Source organism: Theropithecus gelada, chromosome 20 (genome assembly GCF_003255815.1).
Source record: "Theropithecus gelada isolate Dixy chromosome 20, Tgel_1.0, whole genome shotgun sequence".
Taxonomy (NCBI): Eukaryota; Metazoa; Chordata; class Mammalia; order Primates; family Cercopithecidae; genus Theropithecus; species Theropithecus gelada.
This window is the reverse complement of record NC_037688.1, coordinates 35642764-35658958: the sequence shown is the minus strand read 5'-3', so window position 1 is coordinate 35658958 and position 16195 is coordinate 35642764. Positions and strand designations below refer to the sequence as shown.

The 16195-nt window shown below is 46.3% G+C and overlaps 1 protein-coding gene across 2 annotated transcripts in view; it reads right to left on the bottom strand.

Annotated features, from left to right (window-relative positions):
- VAT1L (vesicle amine transport 1 like) overlaps nucleotides 1-16195 on the bottom strand; it is a 202636-nt gene that overhangs the window by 8733 nt on the left and 177708 nt on the right. Inside the window, exons 8-9 of one of the 2 annotated variants that reach the window (XM_025370417.1) lie at nucleotides 7891-7974; nucleotides 3527-3637 (exon numbers count right to left, since the gene is read on the bottom strand). In XM_025370417.1, coding sequence (XP_025226202.1) covers nucleotides 3539-3637; nucleotides 7891-7974 — 183 coding nt within the window. In that variant the 3' untranslated portion in view covers nucleotides 3527-3538. Of the gene's footprint in view, nucleotides 1-1098; nucleotides 3638-7890; nucleotides 7975-16195 lie in introns of those variants that run through there. The other variant, XM_025370415.1, reaches the window with a different exon arrangement.

Here is a 16195-nt window from a genome sequence, read left to right as displayed (position 1 = left end):
ACTACAGGCACCCGCCACCATGCCCGGATAATTTTTGGTATTTTTAATAGAAACGGGTTTTCACCATGTTAGCCAGGATGGTCTCAATCTCTTGACCTCGTGATCCGCCCACCTTGGCCTCCCAAAGTGCTGGGATTATAGGCGTGAGCCACCGCGCCCGGCCTATTGTTATCCTATTATCGTTACCTGTATCATCACTGTCATCATTATCATATGATAGTTTTTTTGGTTTTGTTTTGTTTCTGAGACAGAGTCTTGTTCTGTCACCCAGGCTGGAGTGCGGTGATGTGATCTCAACTCATGGCAACCTCAGTCTTTCGGGTTCAAGTGATTCTCTTGCCTCAGGCTTCTGAGTAGCTGGGATTACAGGCAAATACCACCATACTCAGCTACTTTGTGTATCTTTAGCAGAGATGAGGTTTCACTATGTTGGCCAGGCTTTCTCAAACTCCTGACATCAGGTGATCCACTGGCGTCAGCTTCCCGAAGTGCTTGGACTACGGGTGTGAGCCACTGTGCCTGGCCCATATGATGTTTTCTATATATATATATATATTTTTACCTCATGGTTTTACTTCCTAGCTTGAGGGAACCTGAACATGGTTTTAAAGGCTTTTCTCTTCTTAACCCCTATTTTCTCCGTGTGGTCTTTAGTTTCTCACGTGGACATGCTCCCATTAGGTTTTTAACTTTTCCTGTTTCAGTTCCACATACATTGCATATTTAATAGTGCAACTGCAGCCGGGCGCGGTGGCTCACGCTTGTAATCCCTGCACTTTGGGAGGCGGAAATGGGTGGATCACGAGGTCAGGAGTTTGAGACCATCCTGGCTAACACGGTGAAACCCCTTCTCTACTAAAAATGCAAAAATTAGCCAGGCATGGTGGGGGGTGCCTGTAGTCCCGGCTACTCGGGAGGCTGAGGTAGGAGAATAGTGTGAACCTGGGAGGCAGAGCTTGCAGTGAGCCAAGATCACGCCACTGCACTCCAGCCTGGGCCATACAGCGAGACTCTGTCTCCAAAAAAAAAAAAAAAAAAAAAAAAATTAGTGCAATTGCTTATCCAGCAATGATATATGTGGAATAGCAGATGTCAGGCGAGGTTTTGCTATGCTGAATACTTTATTTATATTTTTATGTAAACATAATTTGCTTTGTAGGCACAATATAACAAAAGCTCTAAAGCCACGAAGACGTTAGACAATGTTTCAGTTCACTTCAATCAAGCTTAAATTACAGAGAAGCCTTCACAGTTCCTTTAAGGCAGACTGAGACATTCTTTACACTTCCTTCAGAAAAAACAATCAAGAGACAGGAAAGAAGGTGCTTAAAATGAGAGTACGTTAAACAATGAATGTGCGTCCCCAGGTTCTTCACGGCAGAAATTAGTCTTACTGGTCAAACTCGAGTTTTCTCATTCTGTACTCTGAAAGGGTTTTCTTTAACCATCTGGCATAATTTGTGATTACTGGATTAACTTTGCTAGTTAAACAAAACAAAACCATACCCAGATTTGGGGGTGGGGTGGGGAGTACCTTTTTTATGCCTCTCCTCTGGTCATAACAAAGGCGACGTGAATTCTGAACTGAATTCTGAACATAGCTGAGTTCCCACGCCCCTGGGGAAGGAGAGCTCTAATATGGCCAGTGGCTCTTAACTCCTTCAGCTCTGGAAAATGTCATTTCTGCCCAACTTACTAGGAATGCCACTCGGATGACAGTTCTCCCTAAGACCCCCTTTTCGGCATGGTTACGGGAGAAACAGCCAATAATATAGCACTTAGCAAAGGTAATAGGGGAATAAACGCCCCATTATCTCTCTAAATGGCCCAGAACTGGAATAGTGGTGAGTCCTGGAGTAGGAAAAAGAATGATGTTGGTGTCCTCTTTTGGGATACTCTCATCCCTTGGTTCCTCAGATGACGGCACCCTTTCTTGTCTTCATACTTTACATACACATTCACAATGGGAAGAAACTCTTCAGATAAATATTTGGCATACATAACTCATCATCCTAAGCTTAGGATAGGAAAAAAGAACATGAATGAGGTGACATTTGCTACAAAAGGACTTTGGAAATCAGGTAATTGATAAGATGCATTCGTTCCTACCACTTGGGGAAAGGGTTGGGTCCACCCTAAGGCTTGTTGGTGGAGAAACTGGGCAATGTAAAAGCCCTCTGATGTTTTTCAGAACACAAACTTGGGGTACTAATCCTGTGAGCTCCTGGGATTTCCAGATTGGTCTGTGAGTGACAGTTAACCATTTTAGCCAAAAGGACTGGAATGAGGGAATGAGGGGCGCCGTTGCGGGAGACATTGAGATCCTTCTCTTTCTCGAGGGTAACTATATTCACCTCTCAAGTACAGTCAAATGACATGGGGGTAGGGTTCTTAGGAGCTGAAAAATTGAACAAGGTGTGTGAGCAGGTGGCTTGTTCCTTGGTTTCCCAAAAGCAGAGGTGATGCAGATTCTACACCAGGGGTTTATATATGGGAGGGGAGGAACTGTACATCTGGCATCAGATGCTGAATATAAACCTGTTATATCACTAGAGTTTGTTACATGTTGGGACATGCTTTGGCCGGGAAGGAGATGCTCCTTGACTCTTCCACCTATGGTCCGCAAGGGAACTCTTTGGGAAATTCATGCATGGTCAACGTGGTCACTTTCCCCCAGAAATTCAAGTTTACAGAATTGGTAATGCAGGTGGCAAGTGTGCAAACACCAGCAATGCTCAAGAATGACTTCTGAATGCATCTCGTATGTGGTGTTTTCTTAAAGATATGGAGCAGGAAGAATCCTGCTCATGAGATGTGTTTTGGAGGATAAATCTTCACAGCAGGTCCTCAAACTCATGGCATTGACCCATTGTCTTCTGTGAAAAATCCATACCTGCCTCCCTCTGTTTATGGATAAGAGCCAGTGAAAGGGTCAAACACTGAAGGGGTAGAAGAGAATGGCTCAAACTTTTGATCATAGTCGTCTCTTAAATGGAGACAGGAAAAAGTACTACTAAGAGAGTTTCTAAATTTGTGAGCTTGTGAAAACATCCAGCCTACTCTCTTTCTGCTGGCCAAATTAGCAAGTGTTCTCATCAGAGGCATGGGTCATCAGCAGCAAAAAAGTGTCATTGGCCTGAAGAATTCTAGGAGCTGAACAGGGCTCTATGATAACACCTTTCCATCCAAACTTGTCTTTGCCCATGTCTGGTCTCTTAGGCATTGGGCCTGGGGCTTGTATTAATTTGCAAGGCTGTTCTAGAACTGTCAAGAAGAACCCACAGATGGATGGTTTTGATACAGGGGAGAGGGGAGTGTGTAATACAGAGATAGAAGAGGGACATAATACTGCATGGCATGGGATTGGCACTTAATTTCAAAAAACAACAGTGATCAACAGCTTTTTAGCTCAGCTGACTGCAGACAAACACAACACGCACTGGACTACAGCATTTGTTCACTGGGGCACAGAAGAGTTTTCTCAGCCGGGTCCTCGTCTTCCAAACCATCCTTTGCATTCTCCCACCTGGGTCCTGGGTTACTGGATGAAGGGCATCCGCTCCTTGTTCTCACTGTCTCCCTCGTGGTCCTCCTCCTCTTCCCCTGCTTCACTGGTCTCTGTGCTGTCATTGGCCATCTGCAATTCAAAAGAGGATGTTACTGAGAGCTATGCAACCCGGATCCATCATCTCTGAGCATCTGACACAGTCCCATGGGAGGACTTGGGGGCTAGGAGCTAGGGTTGCTTGTTTCCCTGGAAGGCAGTGCAGGATTAGCTGTCATATGTTGGGGACCCCAAGAGATGGTGCTGTGATAAGGATTTGAATGCCAGTATCCGGAATTGGGAGATGATCCCACGAAGCACTAGCAGGGGAGTGAAGAAATGAGACTGAAAAGGGGAAGAATCCAATGCAGGGGATGTTAGTAAGTCAGCTCCTGTGTGGGTAGTGGGACTCAGTCCTGCTGGGGATCTGTGAGAGACCCTGGGGGACACATCTTAGAGCTGCCCCTTCTGAGGGAGGAGGAAACCACTTTATGGTTAAGGACTGCTCTCAGGGGAGGTGAGTTATCTCCCTGCACCCCATGCAGGTTCTGTGCAAAACTCAAGCATGCTCTGGTGACGAAAGTTAGCTCTCAGGCAGAGAGGGGCAGGTGCTGGAGTGCAGGGGACCCGAGCGCCAAGGGGAGAAGGGAGGGATACTGACAGCGTCAGCTGCACAAACCCCCAGAGTTGAATTCTTGATGCTGTCACTTAGGAAGAACAGATACAACAACCAGAACAAAGGTGTACTGATCTGCTTTTTGGTCTCTGTTCCCCCATTGGAATATAGTTTCTGGGAAGACGGGGATTTTGCTTGGTTCTTTTTCTTTTGTTAACCACTGGTACCTGGCATAGTTATGAATACCCCTCTGGGCCTTCATTTCCTCCATCATGACAGTGGCGATAAATCCACCTGCCTTATAAAGTTGTTACAAGAACCAGGTGAAAGAAGATGGAGCAATGTATCTGAAGAGTCTAGCAAACGGCTGAGCACATCAGAGAGGCTCAGAACCAACGTCCATTAACATCCCCCTATGTGAGCTGTGTGTGCCTCAGATTTCTTTTCTGTTCTTAGCTCCTGATATCTAGGTTGGACCCCAGATCTCCCGAACTAGAGTCCCTGGCTGCGTCACGGCCTATTCTGACAAACAGGAATTTGGCCCCTGAATCTCAGCCCACCCCATGTGGTCTCACCTGAAGCTGGGTTTCCCTCCTTGGCCACGCTGTGTGCAGTGCCTTCTCCCTGGAATGTCAGTCCTCCACCCGCTCTGCACAGTTCATCCCTACATTTCCTTTAGGGCTCATCCTACTTCCTCAAGGTAAGCCTTTGCAGAATTCCCTAACTGGAACAATCTCCATATTATGAGCTTTCATGGCCCAAATACCTCTTCTTTGTAGCACTGATCAAGAGTTGCAATGTCCCATTTATATGAATGGCTCATTGACAAATGTCCATCTGCCCCTGGCAAACCATAGATACCACAGGGGAGGACCAGGTCTCTGCAGTTTTCTTCCCTACAACTAGGTGTGTATGCAACAAGCGCTTTAGGATAATGAAGAACTAACCAACTAAGCTGTCCTTTAGTAGTGTATATTATAATCCATAGTCATCACCAATATGCCAGTTGGCTCACAGACACTGGTGCTTTTAATCTTCTCTATGACTCTATGAAATAGTAGCAATAGTAGTAATTATTGTTAGTTCCGTTCTGCAACAGTGGAAAGGGAGACCCTGAGATGATGTGACCACAGAAGCCGTAAAGGCAGCAGAGGTCAGTTGCCTTCAGGAAAGGCCACCCCTGTTCTCTGGGGCACTGGTCTGATGGCCAGGACTGGGGCAGGGCTGCCCTCTCGTACTGAGGGGTCTGGAGGCAGCAGTTCTGCCTCTGCTCTGACTTCATGACACATCATAGGATGAGTTCCGACTTTTGCTTTGGTCCAGCCTCATCAAGAGGAGGCTCTGCACAGGAGAGACTCCACTCTTAGTGCCTCCCAGGAAATTCACTTCCGGAGCTGCCAAGAGCAATCGACTTCCCCTGCCTGGGTGCTGCCGATACGCCTTACAGCCCAGACTATTCTAGAGGAGCAGTGCATCTCCTGCAGCGTGCTGGCTGGGCAGATTCGGGGCTGAGTGAGGGCTGAGAGTGGTCATGGCTGGGCGCTGTGGCTCACGCCTGTAACCCCAGCACTTTGGGAGGCCGAGGCGGGCAGATCACCTGAGGTCGGGATTTCAAGACCAACCTGGCCAACATGGTGAAACCCAGTCTCTACTAAAAATACAAAAATTAGCCGGGCGTGGTGTGGTGTGCACCTGTAATCCCAGCTACTCTGGAGCCTGCAGCATGAGAATCACTTGAACCCGGGAGGCGAAGGTTGCAGTGAGCCGAGATCACACCACTGCACTCCAGCCTGGGTGACAGAATGAGGCTCTGTCTTAACAACAACAACAACAACAACAACAAAAAGTGGTCATTCCAGTAGGAGAAAGCACCTCTGCAGGCGCCTCGTCCCCCTCCTCCAACACCTGCCGAGTGGACGGCGACCCGTCCTGCGGGGCCTGGAGCTTGACTTGTTTCCTCTTCCGTCAGGTGCTAGCCCTAAAATGACCTCACTGGATCCCTCCTGCATCTCCATGTCTTCTGTTGAACCTGACAACATGCTCCCTTTCCTTCAAGTCTGCTTTTCCGTCTACATAGGCCGTGGCCTCTTTTCTACCACATGGTTGCTCTAAATACCCACTCTCTACTGTCTTTTGGTTTCTTTAGGTCTCAGGGATAAAAGCCTTCAGGAGGGCCAGGTATGGTGTCTCATGCCTGTAATCCCAGCTCTTTGGGAGGCCAAGGCAGGTGTGTCACTTGGGGTTAGGGGTCCGAGACCAGCCTGGCCAACTTGGTGAAACCCTGCCTCTACTAAAAAAACAAAAAAAAACAAAACAAACAAACAAAAAAAATTAGCTGAGTGTGGTGGCATGTGCCTGTAATTCCAGCTACTCCTGTAATTCCAGCTACTTGGGAGGCTTAGGTGGGAGGATCGCTTAAACCTGGGAGGCGGAGGTTGCAGTGAACCGAGATCGTGCCATTGCCCTCAAGCCTGGATGACAGAGAATCCATCTCAAAAAAGAAGCCTTCAGGAGGTTCAGAAACAAGGACAATGACATTGTATGTTGCACAGGCAGATCCTGTGCTTTTACAGGAAAGGTGGGTTTTTCCGCCTCTGCTGTAGTAAGAATCCTTACTCCGTAAGACAGGCCTTCCTATCAGCCTAAGGACTTGGCAGCAACTCATGTGTGATAGACACAGGAGCATCCCGGGGTGGGAAACTGGTGCCAACTATTTTGCTTGAAAGCAATAAGCTTCCAGGATGGCCCTAGAGCCTGTCTGCCTTCTACAAATGGGACTGAAATAGGCTTGGTCATATGTTTAAAGACTACAAACAGGTGTACAGGAGACTCAGGATCCAAGTCACTCCCTCCCCTCCCTAACCTTACCCTCTCATCTGCTTTGAACAGCCCTAGAACTTAGTAAGTATTTAATAAGCTATATCCCTATTGTATAAGTCACTTAACAAGAGGGCGTTCTAGAATGTTGAAGTTGTCCTTCTTTGAATGAAATGACTGTCATACCCAAATTACATTACGGTTACAAGTCAAGGAAATACTTTCAAAAATACACACTCCAGGCCGGGCGCGGTGGCTCACGCCTGTAATCCCAGCACTTTGGGAGGCTGAGGCAGGTGGATCATGAGGTCAGGAGATCGATACCATCCTGGTCAACACAGTGAAACCCTGTCTCTACTAAAAAAATTAGCCGGGCGTGGTAGCATGCGCCTGTAGTCCCAGATATTTGGGAGGCTGAGGTGGGAGAATGGTGTGAACCCGGAGGCGGAGCTTGCAGTGAGCCAACATTGCACCATTGCACTCCAGCCTAGGTGACAGAGTGAGACTCTGTCTCTCTCTGAAAGAAAAAAAATCAGGGGAACCATCAGGGAGCATCTCGGAAGCAGCTGGCATCATTCTGTTAGGAACATGATTGTGAAATTATTGAAATTTTCCAGGTATTTCCCCCAAGAGCTAGCAGCTGTAATAGACAGGTCTGTTGTTGCTATGCGTTCCTGCCTATGCCTTCAGATTGCTTTTGATATGCTCTCACTGAAGCACTGGCCTTTCCTTTTCAGCATTCATCTCAGTTTGTGATGAATTCCTCATGTGTGAAATCATTTGATTACCCCTGGTCTCCTCCACTAGCCCACAAGCTACCTGTACTTCCTTCTACCCCACCTGTGTCTGCACCTGATTGACCCATGGTGCTCTCTTACGTGGAACTGAACAGACTCCTCTGCTTTTCACTCACCAGTGGAGTTGGGGTCTTTTCTACATCCAGAATTAACTTGCCAATGTTCCCTCGGTCATGAATCCGCTGCATGGCCTCCTTCACCTGCCAGACAAGGCGAGAAACAGAGGTGCTGGTTAGGTGAGATGTTGCCCAGTTATAAAAGGGGCCTGGAAAACTCAAACTGTCAAGTGACCACCAGAGGGCGCTGCGGCTCAAGCTTAGTGGCTAAGAGGGTGATGTTGGACGTTGGGGTGCAACTTCATTCTGGTTGTGCCATTCACACACCGATCTTGTGCAAACATCCTCTGGGTCGAAAAAATGAGGGTGACAGCTCTTGAAATAAGTAGATGAACATTTCTTAAAAGGGTGGGGGGAAGGTTTTCTGGAGTTCTCAGAGTTACATGCTGCAGGGTGGCAGGGTGCATTAGTCAGATTACATGTTGACCAATAAAGATATTTTCTGAAGGTCATTTGTGCCCTGCTTACTTCAGTGTTATTTAACTGTGACTCACAGTTGGGCTAAATTGACCCATTACTCAAGGCTGAACTGCACTCAGGAAAATTCTCACGATTCTGGTTATTGGGAGGAAATGCTGTCTCCAAGTGGAGTTTCCCCTCAACGTTATAGTATTCTCCCCAGAAAAGAGGGCCTCCTGTTTGTTTTCAAATGTTGGGGGCTTGCCAGGCCCACAGCTGTCTCCTGGGACCCTCTGAAACAGCAAGGTTGTGGCAGAATCCCATTTGCATTTTGAGCCTCTCATTCTGCTGCCACGTGGAATTCCAACTGTTGAGGGGTAGGGTCGGGGAGGAAGGCATGAGAGTTAAATGAAATCCGGAAAGGGCATCATGGAGCTTGGTGCTTGGTACAGGCCCATGCTCCACATCTCAGTGAAATCTGCGTGGAAATGCCACATCTCTTGATTAAGAAAAATAATTGTTTAAAATAGATCTAGCCTAAATATTTTTCCTGAAGTCTCAAACATTTAACATTTGTGTTCATTCAGTCCAAAAATATTCATTAAATGTTGCTTCTAGCCTAGGTGCTATGGTTAAACAAAAAGTATGATACAGTGCCTGCCTCTGAGGAACTCACCCTGTGGCTGATTGATAGAGCAGTGTTTGCTTGTATGAAAACCAAAGCCTTCTACACATTTGGATAACAACTTGACACAGCTATTAAAATGTTTGTATTCTAATTGCTTTTCTGGAAATTTATCCTAAAGACATAATTTAAATTATGGGGAAAAAACTTATTACACAAAAGATACTCAATTACAGTATTGCTTTTTATGGCAAAACATTGAAGCAACTTATATGTCCCAGAGTTAAGGGAATGGTTGAGTAAACAATGACTCACTCACATTTATCTACTGAAAGGAAATGATATGTGACTGTTAAAGAATATAAAGATATATGCAGCTAATTACAAAGACTATACAGCAGAATTAAATGTTGTAATATTGCTAAATGAGAACTGACATGCATATTTAAAATATTTTAATCTCTATCTCCATAAAAACACACATATACTAAAATAACTAGAAAGGGCTATGGATATATGATAAAACATGTAGAAGAAATGGATACCTTTTAACTTTAGTGTCTGTCTGGTAACATTATCAAATCAGTATATAATATAAATGCATTTTTAAATGCAGTCTTTGAACAACCCGGCAGTGATCAGAATCAACCCATTTTTGGGGGGACAAGGTCTTGCTCTGTTGCCTTGGCTGGAGTAAAGCAGTACAATTACAGATCACTGCAGGTTTGACCTCCTGGTCTCAAGCCATGCTCCCACCTCAGCCTCCCAAGTAGCTAGGATTATTATAGGCAAGCGTCACCACATGCTTAGCTAATGTTTCGCTTTTTTTTTTTTTTAATTTATTTTTTATTTTTTTTTTTATTTTTATTTTTATTTTTTTTAGTAGAGATATGGTTTTGCCATGTTGCCAGGCTGCTCATGAACTCTTGGCCTCAAGTGATCCTCCCCCCTTGGCCTCCCATAAGTGCTGAGATGACAGGCATGAGCCACTGTGCTCGGCCCTGATCTCTGACTAATAGTGTCATATGATTGATAAATTTCTTGGCCCTAATACACAATCCAGTGGATTCCTTTTATTTCTGCAGTGAGCTCTGCTTTTCAAGGGTTTTCACATTTGTTCATAATAGCTACTATCCACCGGGAATCTTCATGTATTACAGCAGACACCTTCTAAAATGGTTGTCAGGAATCCCCACTGCCTGGTACTCATCCCCTCCCCGTGAATGTAGGCTGGATCTAGTGACTTGCTTCTAAGCAACAGAATAGAGCAAAAGTGATGATATATCACTTCCAAAATTAGGTAGTAAAGGACCGTGACTTCCATTTTGCAGTCCCTCTTTCTCTAACTCTTGACGCTTCCTTGTTCTGATGACTCGAGCTGCCACGTTGTGACCTGCTCTATGGGAGAGGTCCACATGGCAAGAAATTGAGGGCAGACCCCAGCCAGCAGTCAGTGAGGAGCAGATACCCTCAGTCCAAATGCCGGTGAGGAACTGAATCCTGCCAACAACCACAGAGACCTTGGAAGCAGACCCTTCCCCAGTTGAGACCACAGCCCCAGCTGACATGTTTGTCAGAGGCATCTGAACCAGAGCAACTCCCTCCTGAGTGAGGGGTAGGATAAACGAGGCTGAGACTTGCTGGCCGCATCCCCAGAGGGTTAGATATTCCTAGCCTCTAGATGCTCACGGTTAAGGGAACAGATTAATAATGTTTACTAAACAGACCCAGACTTGGGAGTGTCCTGATAATGATATCTTGAGAACAGAAGCATTACTAATTTTACTTTAAAGATAATATCGGCACAGTGGCTCACGCTTGTAATCCCAGCACTTTGGGAGGCCAGGGCGGGCCAATCACTTGAGGTCAGGAGTTCGAGACCAGCCTGGCCAACATGGGGAAACCCCATCTCTACTAAAAATACAAAAATTAGCTGGGCGTGGTGGTGGGTGCCTGTAATCCCAGCTACTTGAGGGGCTGAAGCAGAATTGCTTGAACCCGGGAGGTAGAGGTTGCAGTGACCTGAAATTGCACCACTGTGCTGCAGCCTAGACAACAGAGCGAAACTATCTAAAAAAAAGAAAAAAATAATATTCTTGGAAAATACAGTAATTAAGAAAATTAATCCTTTATCACAAACCCTTGTAGCAGAGCACATGTCCCCCATGCTCTTTTTTTTTTTTTTTTGAGATGCAGTCTCACTCTGTTGCCCAGGCTGGAGTGCAGTGCCACGAACTCGGCTCACTTCAAGCTTCGCCTCCTGGGTTCACGCCATTCTCCCTCCTCAACCTCTCGAGTAGCTGGGACTACAGGCGCCGCTACCACGCCCGGCTAATTTTTTGTATTTTTAGTAGAGACAGGGTTTCACCGTGTTAGCCAGGCTGGTCTCGATCTCCGGACCTTGTGATCCACCCGCCTCAGCCTCCCAAAGTGCTGGGATTATAGGCGTGAGTCACCGCGCCCGGCCCATGCTCTTTTTTATCCTACATTTAAACAAGCATTGTACCCAGGGTGAACATGTTGTTCCTCTTACTTTCTGGAACGCCGTACTCTGTGGCATAGCTATCGTTTCACCACTTGACTTTCTTAAACTTGTTTTTGCTTTGCACTGTGAATTCGCCCTAAATTCTTCCCTGAGTGAGACCCAAGGCCTTGTCTTGGGGTCTGGACCCCTTTCCTGATTACAGCCTTGTGAGAGTCAAAGGACCAACTAAGCCGTGCCCAGATTCCCCACTCACAGAAACTGGGAGACCATAAGTGACTCTAAGTTTGTTGGGGGCGGGTAGGGGTGGGGAGATTAAATGCAATAATAGATAATATATTCTTTTTTTTTTTTTTTTGAGACGGAGTCTCACTGTGTCTCCCAGGCTGGAGTGCAGTGGCGCGATCTCGGCTCACTGCAAGCTCCGCCCCCCGGGTTCACGCCATTCTCCCGCCTCAGCCTCCCGAGTAGCTGGGACTACAGGCGCCCGCTACCGCGCCCGGCTAGTTTTTTGTATTTTTAGTAGAGACGGGGTTTCACCATGTTAGCCAGGATAGTCTCGATCTCCTGACCTTGTGATCCACCCGCCTCGGCCTCCCAAAGTGCTGGGATTACAGGCTTGAGCCACCGCGCCCGGCGATAATATATTCTTATCTTACATACATAATTCTTACCTTTCAACACATATCCCCGTTTTACAGATATGTACCCTGATGCTCAAAAATAGAAGCAATTTATCCAAAGATTATATAGTTAATTGTGACAGAATTGTGGTTGACACTCAGGGCTGCCAGACCCCAAAGCTCTTTCCCAGTTCTGCCCGGTCTGTACTGCTTCATTTGACTCTCAAAGGCAGAGGAATGAGGTAGGTAATGTCTCACGTCATGGCTCCCCAGCATTCAGTTATTTTTCACTCTGGCAAGTTATTAGCATCTGAAAACTCCTTGGAGACTAGGAACAACTTTTAAGCTGCCTCTCCAATAAGACAGAGCCCAGAGAAACTGAAAAGCTGTTTTCTCACCAGTTAAAGCTTATTGTGATGCCAGGAGAAAAAGCTCCCTGCAGGGCTGCCTCTAATCTGCATGCTTTTTGGATATTTCTTCTGAAATGAACTGACTCCTTGAAGTCCCTTATGGAAAGGATGGATAAAGGATTAGCAGTATTTCCAAGAGGCCATTTCAGTAGCCTGACCCCCTAGTCACGCTGTTTGCATTTCTATCCTCTATGCTCTTGGAGATGGAAAAGACCCTTTCTGATGACAATGTTGAAGGAAAGAAATGATACTGTTCCTGATTAATTCTTTCTTAGGTCACCATATGAGGCCCTTTGCATAAGTTGCTTCCTTTTATCCACACACACCAAGCCTCTTAGAAGTGTCTGCATCAGTTTCACCAGGAGAAACCGGATGATACGCTGAGTTAAGCACCACAGTTTCACAGATGCAAAACCCAATGATTACAAAATCCAAGGTTCTGGTGCCCATCTGAAAGGTGGTGAGAACCATGGGGGATTTGAGAGGGCAGCTTCCCCTTCCTCTGTTGTCAACACCCCACACTGCTCTCAACACCTTGACAAAGCAAAGTCTGCACAAAAGAGACATTACTCCCAAATTACCATTTATAAGTGGAAGTACCCTGGCATGGGTGACCGTGCCCAGAAGATAGTGCTGATGGGCTCCAGAAAGCTCAGTAGCACATGGGAGACTTGTCTTCTCCATTGGGACTGTCAGAGGTGTTTTTTTTTCCCCTAAAGTACTCTTCTGTTTAAAACCCTTCCCCACTGTATTCAAGAGAACCATCTAGTAGACCTGCATTGCCTAATACTATAGCCACTAGTCTATGTGGCAAGTGAGCATTTGAAATTTGGCTAGTAAAAATCGCCATGTGCTGTCAGTGTAAAATTCACGGCAAGGTGGCGGGTGCCTGTAGTCCCAGCTACTCGGGAGGCTGAGGCAGGAGAATGGCGTAAACCCAGGAGGCGGAGCTTGCAGTGAGCTGAGATCCGGCCACTGCACCCCAGCCTGGGCAACAGAGCGAGACTCCGTCTCAAAAAAAAAAAAAATTTCACGCCAGACTTTACAGACTTAATCATCATAAAAAATCCAAACTATCTCAGTAAGAATTGTTGACATTTATTACGTGTTGAAATAACAATGATTAAAATTAGTTTTTTATAGTTTTGAAAATATGGCTAGAAACTAGAAAATTTAAAACTTTGCGTGTGGCTCACATAATTCTGCTGAACACCTCTGGACTACATGTTTCTGGAGCTGGTAACTGTTGCCTTTTCTGGCTTTATTGCTTTTCTCCACCTCTTAACGCACCCTCATGTCCACCACTTACAATGCATCTGAAGTTCACTGGGCTCTCTGCACTGTCTCTCTATATCCTGGGTCCCTTCCGGGAGTGCCCTGGTCCCTGAGCTACCTTGGATTTGTCTTGCAGCTGTTGACTTGGATGTGAGCTCTTCTAAACATTTGCCCTCCACCCCCAACCTCACGGTCTTGCCCAAGCACTTCTCCTTTCACACCTAGCTGGCTAGTAATGTCAACCCTACCCCAGCCTTATAAGTTACATATCTGCCTCTCCTCTCCATTGCAATTCAATAGAACAGTGCCATCTAAAAGAAATATAAAGCAAACCACAAATGTGGCTAAAATTTTTCTAATTAACCAAGTCAAGAAATGTAAAAAGAAACTGATGAAATTAATTTTAAGATATTTAAGCAAATATATCCAACATGTTATTTCAATATATACTCAACATAATAAAGTAATAATTTACACTTTTTGCGGCGGGGACTGTTTGGAATCTAGGGTGTATTTTCTACTGAGAGTAAATCTCCATTCAGATGAACCACACTTGAAGTCCTCATTGGCCTCCCATGGCTGACAGCTACCATATTGGGGATTTCAGCTGTATATGGGCAGGACAGTGGTGTCTATCTCAGAGTCCACAGAGCAAAAGGACATCTGTCACACAATAGCTTCCAGGATGAACAAATGAATGAAAAAGTGGATATGTGGAGAATGTGAGATGCCATGTGGCTGAGCCTCACCTAGAGGTCTTTGTCCTGCCTACCCCACAACCTAGAGCCCCTGGCCTGGGCAGCTATCTCTTGGTGGCCTGCTCAGTGCAGCCTGGGTGACCCAGCGGAGTCTGTTCATAATCAGGACTATGGTCCCACACCCAGTCTGGGACGCCACTGCCAGCGGCATGGCTGGCCAGATCTGGACTCAGCAGCTGGATTTTCCAGGGCCGTGATTCTGGATTTACTCAGGCCATGTCCAACAGAGCTGGAGGGAGGAAATCTGAGTCATGTCATTCAAGCACCTGAGGATGCCAACATTCTAAGCTCAAAGGACATCTGGACTTTCTCTGACACTTCTGGTGTCTGGGAGGCCACTTTGACAGCATCCCAAGTGTATGGTGGCAGGAGGCAGTGGGAACATTCCAGGACTGAATCCTGGCTTTGCTTTGAGTTGGTAATATCATTCCAACAAGTGGCTTCCTCTCTGTGCATCTCATCTTTCTTATGTGAATGATAATAGCTATACTAGCCATTCATTCATTCATTCATTCATTCATTCATTCATTCATTCATTCAACAGAACCAAAGTCCTGGGCCAGGAACTGGGTGAAACAGTTGTTCTCCGTCTGTCCTGGGGGAATCGTATTTTCCCTTATTAAATAGGCTTATCATAATCATTAAAAGTGCTACAGCTGGGTGGGGTGGCTCACCCAGCACTTTGGGAGGTCCTGGCGGGTAGATCACCTGAGGTCGGGAGTTCAACACCAGTCTGACCAACGTGAAGAAACCCCGTCTCTATTAAAAATACAAAATTAGCCGGGCGTGGTGGTGCATGCCTGTAATCCCAGCTACTGAGGAGGCTGAGGGAGGAGAATCACTTGAACCGGGGAGACGGAGGTTGTGGTGAGCTGAGATTACGTCATTTCACTCCAGCCTGGACAAAAAGGGCGAAACTCCATCTTAAAAAAAAAAAAAAAAAAAAAAAATGCAAAGGGAGTGAGCAGTGTTCCACAATGGAGAATACATGGTGAGGGGTGGAGGGAGAGTGACCCATTTAAACAAGATCCCTGGGGACAGCAGACAGAATAACCTCACACTCCCAAGCCATCCATTTCCTACTGTCCAGAACATGAGGGTATGTTTGTTACCTGACGTGGCAAAAGGACTTTGTAGAAGTGGTTAAGCTAAAAATCTGAGATGGGGGATTATCCTGGATTATCTGGGGGCCCCATGGAACCACAGTGATTCTTGCAGGAGGGGGAGGCAGGAGGGTTTGGGTCAGAGAGCAGGTGGTGGGACAAGAGAAGCGGAATCTGGAGTGATGCCCTTGCTGGAGGGACCACAAGGCAAGAAAAACACACGTGGCCTCTAGAAGCTAAAGAAGGGAAGGAAATGAATTCTGCCCTAGAGCCTCCATGAGGAATGAAGCCCAGCCCTGCTGACACCTTGATTTTTGGGCTTTCAGAACTGTAAGATAATACTTTAATGTTATTTAAGCCACTATATTTGTGGTCATTTGTGACAGCAGCTTACAGGACACTAATATAGGTGGATTTAACAAGGTGATGGGTGAGACCTGAAAAGCAGAAAAGAGTGAGCCATGGAAAGAGCTGAGCAATAGGGATTCAGGGAGGGAAGCAGCATGTGCTTTGGCTCCAGGTGGATCTGAATCCCACGTGGGATTCCCTAAGAGGAGGCCAGAGTGGTGGAGAAAAATGTAAGGGCGGGTGGAGAGGAAGGCAGCGGACGGATCCTGGGTGTCATGCGCG